Source organism: Salmo trutta, chromosome 30, assembly GCF_901001165.1.
Source record: "Salmo trutta chromosome 30, fSalTru1.1, whole genome shotgun sequence".
NCBI lineage: Eukaryota > Metazoa > Chordata > Actinopteri > Salmoniformes > Salmonidae > Salmo > Salmo trutta.
This window is the reverse complement of record NC_042986.1, coordinates 6,502,938-6,514,343: the sequence shown is the minus strand read 5'-3', so window position 1 is coordinate 6,514,343 and position 11,406 is coordinate 6,502,938. Positions and strand designations below refer to the sequence as shown.

General features: G+C 43.1%; 1 protein-coding gene across 4 annotated transcripts; it reads left to right on the top strand.

Moving 5' to 3' along the window:
• The first annotated feature begins 4,470 nt into the window (after positions 1 to 4,470).
• Positions 4,471 to 10,089, top strand: mkrn4 (makorin, ring finger protein, 4). Of its 4 annotated transcripts, none has more exons than XM_029724638.1 (8): positions 4,471 to 4,574; positions 5,411 to 5,545; positions 5,651 to 5,982; positions 7,582 to 7,718; positions 8,063 to 8,319; positions 8,436 to 8,543; positions 8,732 to 8,852; positions 8,997 to 10,089. In XM_029724638.1, the coding sequence occupies exons 1-8, from the start codon at positions 4,522 to 4,524 to the stop codon at positions 9,144 to 9,146; spliced, it is 1,293 nt and encodes a 430-aa protein (XP_029580498.1). In that variant the 5' UTR covers positions 4,471 to 4,521; the 3' UTR covers positions 9,147 to 10,089. The 4 variants fall into 4 exon arrangements, with proteins under 4 accessions (XP_029580498.1, XP_029580497.1, XP_029580496.1 ...); XM_029724637.1 differs by lacking the exon at positions 4,471 to 4,574 and adding an exon at positions 4,806 to 4,952 and having other exon boundaries at positions 8,066 to 8,319; XM_029724636.1 differs by lacking the exon at positions 4,471 to 4,574 and adding an exon at positions 4,806 to 4,952.
• Positions 10,090 to 11,406: the final 1,317 nt, after the last annotated feature.

Genomic DNA, 11,406 nt, shown 5'->3' with positions numbered 1-11,406 from the left:
TTTGGTCTGAGTCCAAATTTGATATTTTTGGTTCCAACCTCCGTGTCTTTATGAGACGCGGAGTAGGTGAACGGATGAGCTCCGCATGTGTGGTTCCAACTGTGAAGCATGGAGGAGGAGGTGCTTTACTGGTGACGCTCAGTGATTTATTTAGAATTCAGTGCCCAGTTAACCAGCATGGCTACCGACGCATTCTGCAGCGATACGCCATCCCATCTGGTTTAGGCTTAGTGGGACTATCATTTGTTTTCAACAGGACAATGACCCAAAACACACCTCCAGGCTGTGTAAGGGCTATTTGACCAAGAAGGAGAGTGATGGAGTGCTGCATCAGATGACCTGGCCTCCACAATCCCCCGACCTCAACCAAATTGAGATGGTTTGGGATGAGTTGGATCGCAGAGTGAAGGAAAAGCAGCCAACAAGTGCTCAGCATATGTGGGAACTCTGTCATGACTGTTGGAAAAGCATTCCTCCATAAAGCTGGTTGAGATAATGCCAAGAGTGCAAGCTGTGATCAAGGCAAAGGGTGGCTACTTTGAAGAATATAAAATATAAATTGATTTATCGTTTCATACACTACACTTTTTTTGGTTACTACATGATTCCATGTGTTATTTCATAGTTTTGATGTCTTCACTATTATTCTACAATGTAGAAAATAGTACAAATCAAGAAAACCCATTAATGAGTAGGTGTGTTCAAACTGCTGTAGGGATTTCGTTACAGCAGTAACACGAATGGAGGTACGAAACCAATTATGTAGAGCTCTTCTTCCAGAGTAATGTTGTGAATGGGTACTACTGCCCTAAATGAGTCTGTTGCCAAAACCTGGCAGACCTTTTTTTTGACAGGTTTCACTTCACATTATGAGTAAAATCATGAATGCATTTGGAGGTTTGCTGTTAAGGAAATTGTTTATTCAGGTTACAAAGTATTTCAAATCAAATGTATTGGTCACATACTCATGGTTAGCAGATGTTAATGCGAGTGTAGCGAGATGCTTGTGCTTCTAGTTCCGACCATGCAGTAATATCTAACAAGTAATATAACCTAACAATTTCACAACAACACCTTATACACACAAGTGTAAAGGAATGAATATGAATATGTACATAAAAATATATGAATGAGTGATGGCCGAACGGCATAGGCAAGATGCAGTAGATGGTATAGAGTACAGTATATACATATGAGATGAGTAATGTAGGGTATGTAAGCATTATTAAGTGGCTAGAGTTGAGTCAGTATGTTGGCAGCAGCCACTCAATGTTAGTGATGGCTGTTTAACAGTCTGATGGCCTTGAGATGGAAGCAGTTTTTTTGTCTCTTGGTCCCTGCTTTGATGCACCTGTACTGACCTCGCCTTCTGGATGATAGCGGGGTGAACAGGCAGTGGCTCGGGTGGTTGTTGTCCTTGATGATCTTTTTGGCCTTCCTGTGACATCGGGTGGTGTAGGTGTCTTGCAGGGCAGGTAGTTTGCACCCGGTGATGCGTTGTGCAGACCTCACTACCCTCTGGAGAGCCTTACGGTTATGGGCGGAGCAGTTACCGTACCAGGTGGTGATACAGCCCGACAGGATGCTCTCGATTGTGCATCTGTAAAAGTTTGTGAGTGTTTTTGGTGACAAACCAAATTTCTTCAGCCTCCTGAGGTTGAAGAGGCGCTGCTGCGCCTTCTTCACCACGCTGTCTGTGTGGGTGGACCATTTCAGTTTGTCCATGATGTGTACGCCGAGGAACTTAAAACGTTCCACCCTCCACTACTGTCCCGTCAATGTAGATAGGGGGCCGCTCCCTCTGCTGCTTCCTGAAATCCACGATCATCTCCTTTGTGTTGTTGACGTTGAGTGTGAGGTTATTTTCCTGACACCACACTCCGAGGGCCCTCACCTACTCCCTGTAGGCCGTCTCGTCGTTGTTGGTAATCAAGCCTACCACTGTAGTGTCGTCTGCAAACTTGATGATTAAGTTGGAGGCGTGCATGGCCACGCAGTCGTGGGTGAACCGGGAGTACAGGAGAGGGCTGAGAACACACCCTTGTGGGGCCCCAGTGTTGAGGATCAGCGGGATGGAGATGTTGTTACCTACCCTCACCACCTGGGGGCGGCCCGTCAGGAAGTCCAGGACCCACTTGCACAGGGCGGGGTCGAGACCCAGGGTCTCGAGCTTTATGGCGAGTTTGGAGGGTACTATGGTGTTAAATGCTGAGCTGTAATCGATGAACAGCATTCTTACATAGGTATTCCTCTTGTCCGGATGGGTTAGGGCAGTGTGCAGTGTGATGGCGATTGTGTCGTCTGTGGACCTATTGGGGCGGTAAGCAAATTGGAGTGGGTCTAGGGTGTCAGGTAAGTTGGAGGTGATATGTGATGTCCTTGACTAGTCTCTCAAAGCACTTTTAGAAGTTCTAAAGAGACTATATAGAAGTTGCTTAACAACATGGTGCAGGTCAAAAGGAAAACGAGATGGTGCAGGTCAAAAGGAAAACGGGAAACGGGTGTTAATCAATATGGATAGTGTTAGAGTTCGAAAAACAAGTTATTTCTCTAACACAACATAAACTTGAGCCTCTACCCTTCCTTGGTTATACTGTATTCAACTGAATATTTGTTAACATTTTCATACTTCTCAGAATCGTTTCATACACTACTGGTACTGTTAGCAGTAGCGCAATTGTTTTAGGGAATTTAATTGTAGTTAGGGAATAAACAAAAGTTAATGAATAATGTTCACCAGAATAATGGTGGTAATTTTGTTAGATTGTACAGATGTGTGCTCTTTGGTTTATCTAAGGTACCTAAGTGGTGAGTTGTAATGTTATAATATACCTGGGTACACAAATGATAAATGTATAGATAATTATGACAACTAATGACACAAAGTCTTACGTTAATTTTTGAGGCTGTCATCTTTAAGTGATCATCGGTTATGGACAGGTACCACTGTGAGATGTGACTACCCCCAACATGTTTTCTAAAATACTGAAATAATATTTTCTAGATGAGTTTGGCCTTTTACTTTGAGAGGTGTGATTCTGTATCTAATCTAGATGAATGGAGAACCAGCAAAGGACCAGTCCTTAAACCTTAGTGTATTACTCATGTTACTAGTACATGTAATGTAGTGGTGTCTGCCTATCTTACCATGACTCAGGATCAGACAACGTGGCTGCTTTGTGGATTAAAGAAATGTCTGGCATAATACATTTGAATGATGAGAGATGAATATCAAGACTACCAAAATCACACCTTTGAACTCTGCATCCATTCAGGACTATAATGTACAACACTGAACAAACTACTTTTTCAAGGATTTTATCTACAATTTCATTATTGTTTTTAGGTTTGCACTCTCTGGGTTTGGGACTTTAATAAATGCAAAATAGCAAATAAAAAGTGTTTTATATAAAGTTGTAGAACTCAACTACCTCATGAAATTGGTCACACCTATGAAGGCTCTGCATACTGGAAGTGCATTGTACATAAAGTGAGACTAAAATGTTTTCCAATTGCAGTATGTATTCACAAAATTTCCCCCAAAAGAATATCTTGTAAGTTTTATAAGTCTATAGGGGAGTGTCCTTTTGTGGGGCCAAATTTTCTTAGAGATGCACATGAGATAAATTGGGAACAATAGAATATTCTATCTCCAGTTGAAACAGTTGTTTTTCAAGAAATCAGAATGTCAAAAACTCTGTGAAGGCAACAGTTATTTTTGTGAGTAACTGCACTTCACCCAAATAATGAACAGATACAAGTTTAAGCACTTTAATAGATTTTGTACATGATTGTCTCAAATTTTGTATTTAATAATCTTTTTTGATATACTGCTTTTTATTACAAAGGTAATATCAAAGACTAGTACGTTCCAGTAAATGAACATATACAATATTGTAATGAGACATTTACAGTTATTGATACATTTATGCTTAATTAGGGTGGTGTTCCTATTGGTCAGATGTGATGTTTGATCATGGCTTTTCAATGGGCGGATTCGATTATGCTGAGCTGCAGGGCGCCGGTCTATTACCCGTGACGTGAACTGGCAAAAGCAGCGAGGAAAGGAACGTCATTCTCAGTGATCTGCGCTGCTTGGTCATGTCAACAAGGCAGCATGGTGCATCGTCCAGACCCATATCTCTCTTTTCCATTTAAAATATGTTTGCAGTTTCAAACTAGTTTTCATCGGGGAGGCAGATACATCTTTTGAAAAGCTATCCATGTTGCGTGTGAAAACAGAATCCTACTCATTACTCCACGTACGAATTACGTCACTTTTGTTTTGAGCTGACTTCGCAGTGGACTTTGAACGGGGCACCTGGCTCACGACCGGATGCTGCCCGGTTCCTTCTCCCGGTGCAAAACACGTCTACCCGGGCCAGATTAATCGAATCCCATTGCTAACCCCAATCCCATTGGTTCCTTTCCTAATTGGATAGATGGGGAAAGTAACGCCCACTTTCTATTTAGTTGAGAAGTTTTTGTGGGCAATAACATCAACCAGACGCAGGGCCGAAAATGGAGTCAGATATAGGTCGAACTTCGTATTTTCGTAGTGGTGTTACTTGTAGGTATGCATCCCAAAATTAACTTGTTTCATATGGCCTTGAATGCGATTTGTTTGAAATAACTGTGTGACTAAATGCAATTCATCTTCCTTTGAAAATGTTCTGCCGCACAGGGCACTTTTTTGTCGATGGCTGCTGCACAGGTCCTTGACTATTGTTTGCTGACTTGTTATATTTGAATAACATGAACAAACGTGAAGTTGTGGTGGAGCACGAGGCATAGTGTATGTGACGTAGTATATTAACCGCTTGTGTGCCATTTGCTGTAGTCTGTTCTTGAAAAACAAAGACGACTTTTATTTGACAAACAATAATGGAACAATATGGGTTTCCGTACCATGACTCCTATGAACGTCCTTTAATTAATAGAAGGATTTGCAGGTATGGTTTGGTTTTGAGAACTGGGTCGGGATTCGCAAACACAGCCCATCTATTCTGAAAAAAACTTTGTTTAGTCTTCGACTAACCTAACGCGCACCAGGCGTGTCTTGATCAGTTGGCAATGATGTTTACATCCGGTTGTAGCGCACAAAAGCCATTTTGGTCAACTTGTGCTACTAAAGCATAATGACTCTGTTAAGAGCAGTTATTGATTTAACGTTAATTGGAAATCGTTATAACTACACTATTGAAATGTCGTTGCTATGGACTTCATTGCCTCTAGTTGCTAACGCGTAACTAACATGTTCGGTTAAAAAGGGTTCGAACCCCGGTCACTACACACCCACATCGAGAAGAGCATGAGCCTTGCAGTCTTGACAGGTTATTTCTTATTTTTTTTGTATGCCGAGTCTCAAATCTACAGTGAATGTGATTGTTCCATGACATCTGTTTTACAGGCAATTTTTGAACGGTTCATGCAGATTCGGTTCGAGCTGTCATTATCTACACGAGTTGCCGTCAGTGTTGCCACCGACGTCCCAAATATGCAGGTACTTCCAGAAAGGTGGATGCTGGTTTGGAGATGGCTGCAGGTGAGACATTACATTCACAATGACCTGACTTACTAATCCGACTACCTTATAAACCTTTACACTACCTACTTTGAGTCATTTAATTATGTTTTGCCTATTCCACAGATATCTCCACATCACTGATCCTGAGGCAGCCAGTGCGGGGTTGAGTAGGAGGGGTTCAGCACCTGTGGTTCACACCCCGTGGGTTGGCCATGCACTACCAGAACGTAGAGGGTCAGAGCCATCTCTACTACAGGCACAGGGCTTCCACAGCCAAGGACGCCGGGGCTCAGAGTCCATGCAGACCTATGTAGCACACCTCCAGCACAACTTTGGCCGTCAGAACACTGATATCACAGAAGAGGATGTAGCCGAAGGTTCATCGCAAACTTCACCGCAACGACAGAGTATGACCTCAATTGGTCCCGCTAGCTATGTTTTAACCTGGCATCGGGGTAAACTGTTGACCTGTTTCCTTATCTGTTTGTCCAGTCTTGCAAACTCAAATGTTTGGCATTACAAGGACCATAGGGGTTAGCAAGGTCGCTCAAATAGATCTGGGACTAGGATGGTGTATTGTAGTACTGTACAGAGGAATTTGACTGCATGTAAACTCGGCAAAAAGAAACGTCAACTGCGTTTTATTTTCAAACTTAACATGTGTAAATATTTTGTATGAACATAACAAGATTCAACAACGGAGACATAAACTGAACAAGTGCCACAGACATGTGACTAACAGAACTTGAATAATGTCTCCCTGAACAAAGGGGGTGGGGATCAAAGTCAGTCAGTATCTGGTGTGGCCACCAGCTGCATTAAGTACTGTAGTGCATCTCCTCATGGACTGCACCAGATTTGCCAGTTCTTGCTGTGAGATGTTACCCCACTTTTCCACCAAGGTTCCCGGACATTTCTGGGAGGAATGGCCCTAGCCCTCACCCTCTGATCCAACAGGTACCAGATGTGCTCAATGGGATTGAGACCTGGGCTCTTCGCTGGGCATGGCAGAACACTGACATTCCTGTCTTGCAGGAAATCACGCACAGAACGAGCAGTATGGCTGGTGGCACTGTCATGCTGGAGGGTCATGTCAGGATGAGCCTGCAGGAAGGGTACCACATGGAGGATGTCTTCCCTGTAAAGCACAGCGTTGAGATTGCCTGCAATGACAACAAGCTCAGTCCAATGATGCTGTGACACACCGCCCCAGACCATGACGGACCCTCCACCTCCAAATCGATCCAGCTCCAGAGTACAGGCCTCGGTGTAACGCTCATTCCTTAGACGATAAACGCAAATCCGTCAATCACCCCTGGTGAGACAAAACCGCGACTCGTCAGTGAAGAGCACTTTTGCCAGTCCTGTCTGGTCCGGCGACGTTGTTGCCGGTGATGTCTGGTGAGGACCTGCCTCACAACAGGCCTACAAGCCCTCATTCCAGCCTCTCAGCCTATTGTGGACAGTCTGAGCACTGATTGAGGGATTGTGCGTTTCTGGTGTAACTCGGGCAGTTGTTGTTGCCATCCTTTACCTATCCCGCAGTTGTGATGTTTGGCTGTACCGAACCTGTGCAGGTGTTACACGTGATCTGCCACTGTGAGGACAATCAGCTGTCCGTCCTGTCTCCCTGTAGCGCTGTGTTAGGCGTCTCACAGTACGAACATTGCAATTTATTGCCCTGGCCACATCTGCAGTCCTCATGCCTCCTTGCAGCATGCCTAAGGCACGTTCACGCAGATGAGCAGGAACCCTGGGCATCTTTCTTTTGGTGTTTTTCAGAGTCAGTAGAAAGGTTTCTTTAGTGGCCTACATTTTCATAACTGTGACCTTAAATGCCTACCGTCTGTAAGCTGTTAGTGTCTTAACGACCATTCCACAAGTGCATGTTCATTAATTGTTTATGGTTCATTGAACAAGCATGAGAAACCCTTTACAATGAAGATCTGAAGTATTTGGATTTTTCGTATCTTTAAAAGACAGGGTCCTGAAAAAGGGATGTTTCTTGTTTTGCTGAGTTTGTGTGTGTTGTAACAATGTACCTTTATTTGCAGCGACGTCATCACATGCTAATGTCACAGAGCCCCAACCTTCAGTCCAACAGTGTCCTGAGACATCGGCCCAAACTACAGTTCCATCCAGCACACTGTCGGCTCAAGCAGGCGAATGGAGGCCTCTAGTCAATCAGCAGGTTTGTCATTGTTATGGAAATTAGGTTACTTTCTCTGCTACCTCAAGGATTTTTTTTTTTAATGCAATCTCAAATTCAAGATGTAGAATATACCCTGATAGCACATGGAAGTATTTATTCTTTAAGGGATTCAAGATTGTCCTAGATGCTTGTGCCACAGCTTGAAAGGTCACTGCTGCTGAATTTGATAATTTTCGGTGGTGCAGCTGGTTAATACATTGTCAAGCAGAGCGACCATGTGCCCTCTGCCTCGCCAACACACAAGTTCACCTACTGGTTAGGATGTTGAGCGTGGAAGCAATACTGCTAAGTAGCACAACGAAGCCTGTTACATTTGTTGTTAGCAGGAGCCTTCCTCGCTGGAGGTAGCAGCAGAGCATGGTGCCTCCTCTGCCACTGCTGCCTTCCACACGGCCCAGGAGCATACGGAATCCTTCAACCAAAGTAAAGATGTGACCTGTGGCATCTGCATGGAGACTGTGTACGAGAAGACCAGTGCTGAGAGGCGCTTTGGCATCCTGCCCAACTGCAGCCATCCTTTCTGCCTGAGCTGCATCGTCACCTGGAGGAAAACCAAAAACTTCCATGAAGAAGTTATAAAGTAAGATGGCAGGGCAGCGTAGTTTATGGCAAAATAAAGTCTTGTTTTACTAGGGGTTTTCAATTATTATTTTTTTTTACTTGCCTGGAAGGGCTAATTTGTTGTTTTTGCCAAAGGAGCTGCCCACAGTGCAGAGTGAAGTCCGCGTTTTACGTCCCTAACAAGTACTGGGTGGAGGGACAACCAAAGGAAACCCTTATCCGTAACTTCAAAGAGAAATGCAGGTTAGCTTTTGTCATTCTGTCTAGAATTGTCAAATGGTGTTCTTTCTGGGATAATGGCTTTAAAGGAATGTGATTCTTCCTGATTAATCAAGAATTCCTGCTTTTCCTCCATTGATGTTATTGAAATGTCCCTGTCCCCTAGCCAAAACTCAGGTTTTCTGTTGTCCTGGTCACATCTGTTTTTCCAGTAAAAGAAGATGTAGTTTCTTCATGCGTCATGGATGCTGTCCCTTCAAGACTGAGTGTCTCTATTGGCATGACCTGCCTCATGGCTACAGACCACCTCGCCGACGCAGATCAGCACATTCTGTAAGTATTTGCCATCACTTTAGCTTCACACACATTTTAAACATGGATAAATATATACGGGAACAGACATTTGATATTGTGACCACTCAATGCGTTTCTAAATTGCAGAAGATTTTTTTTTTTTTTTTTGCTCTTATCCAATAGCACCATGCGACGAGTCTGGATGACTTGGGCAGCCTACAACTTCTTGACTATGTCATTGCTATGACTCTGCTGGATGACTTGCTGGATGATGAGGATGACGATGAGCTCCCCCTGTACCCGAGTGAATATGACGATTATGACCTATTCTGAGCACCACCCCTGCTCCAAGGATTTGGTTTGCAATGGTTGACTAGGGCCTCTATTCTAACCCCATTAAAGAAGACTTCCATTCACTCACTCACTGTCTCTCAGAACTGAAGTCCCTATATATGCTGCATATATCTGCTCACCTGGTGGGGAAAATAATTGTTTGAGGTATAGGTCCAGCACTTGCAGACCTGTTGCTTGAAGAACTGTACCGAAGGCTAGGATTGTTAAGCCTCCCACACTTGATGAACAATCCTAACCAACTTTTGGTTGGATCCAGGGCTGGTTGTTAGACAGGAAGATTGGTTCTCTTGCTGTTGATGTTGGTTCATTGCAAGTAGAGGCTGGGTTAATTGATTAGTTGGTCAATTGATGTGGTGCTCTGCTTTGGATTGCCCTCTGTTCCATTGGTTGGTCCTGTTAAAAAAAAAAAAAGTGTTACTTGTGCCAATGCTGTCACTGTTGCCATTTGCACCATTTAGAAAGTTAGTATTTTTTTTTTTTTTTTTAAAGAATGTGTAGTTTATATATTTTATGTCTAAATTGGAGGTATACTTTGCCTTGCCCTAAGACATGGCGATACTCCTATAGCATCTTACAAACCTTGCCATGCCTCAGGGCAATACCTTGCCCTGCCCTGCTATTTGTCACCCGTCTATGACGTATTTGAGAGTGGTGGCTGCTGAGGAGAGGACGGCTAATAATGTCCGGAATGGATTAGAATGGTATCAAACATATGAAAACCATGTTTTTGATACCATTCCAGCCATTATGAGCCATTCTCCCCTCAGCAGTCTCCACTGTACTTGAGATGCTTTACTATACTGTTGACAGGGCATGACACTCTTGTTGACATGCTGATTGAAGACCCTAATGTCTTTTTATTACTTCTAACCTGTTTGTATTTGCACGCACAGAAAAGAGAATTAAACATAGTTTCACAGTTTGCCTGTTTTTATTGTTTTGCTCATTCTGTCTAACCTGCTTCAGGGTTAGATGACCACCACTGTATACTGTTTTGGCTTCAGTATGAATGTTGAACACACACACACACACACACACACACACCCCAGTAACCAAGTTTGACTTGAAGCTAATAAAGTTTAACACAAGCTGCCCAATTTTGATGTTTTGACCTGATTTTGATCTTGATCTGATTTTGAAAAGATGTGACTTGGTAAAAACATTACTGTTGGGCTGCCTGTCTAAACAGCCATTGCTGTCTTCATGTCAAACTTAGTTACTGGGTTGACTGTTTTTGAACCTTTTCATACTAAAGCCACAATCCTATAGTGGTTGTCATCAAAACAGCTTGGTGTGAATGACTCGCATGTTTTCAAAAAGTATTGTGAAAGAGTGAATCACTTCTAATACATACAGTTAAATGGTTCTGTAGATCCAGCAAGGGTTTGAGGGATGCTCTCGGTTGTTGCTCTGTTCACTCCTCACGGTGGGCTACCAGTGCCCTCCAGGCTCTGAGGGTGTTCCAGCGACGGTCAGACCCGGACCGCTGCAGCCACACTTGTCTCGAGACACTTTGGCAGGTGGAAATATGCCGAAACGATGGTAAGTTGGAGAAATGTGGTGATAGAATAAGTTCCCAATTGTCATACTTGAGTAAAAGTAATGCCTTAACAGAAAATTACTAATGTGAAAGTCACCCAATAAAATACTACTTGAGTAAAAGTATTTGGTTGTAAATATACTTATGTATAAAAAGTCAATGTAATTGCTAAAATGTATTTAAAAGTACAGAATTGCAAATTCCCTCTTAAGCAAACCAGATGGCACTATTGTAAAGTGTATCAAAAAAATGGACTGTCAGGGCCACAACATCACTCAGACATAATTTACAAACCAAGCATTTGTGTTTAGTGAGTCAGCCAGATCAGAGGCAGTAGGGATGACAAGGGTTGTCATAAGTGCATGAATTGGAGCTTTTTCCTGTCAGCAGGACCATTCAATGTAACCAGTGCTTTTGGGTGTCAGGGAAAATGTATGGAGTAAAAAGTACATTGTTTTCTTTTGGAATGTAGTGAAGTAAAAGTTGTCCAATATTAACAGTAACGTACAGATATCCCCCAAAACTACTTAAGTAAAAGTACCTTACACCACTGGAGAAATTACATGTCAGAGTTTGTTCTACTAAATCTTAACCTGAGGACTCTGGACAGCAGAGTAAGAGGATGAAGATGAGTCTCTTTCCTGCTGTAGAGAGCAAGGAGCTGAAGCAGTAGTGTGGGGTCGGCAGTAGGAACAGAGG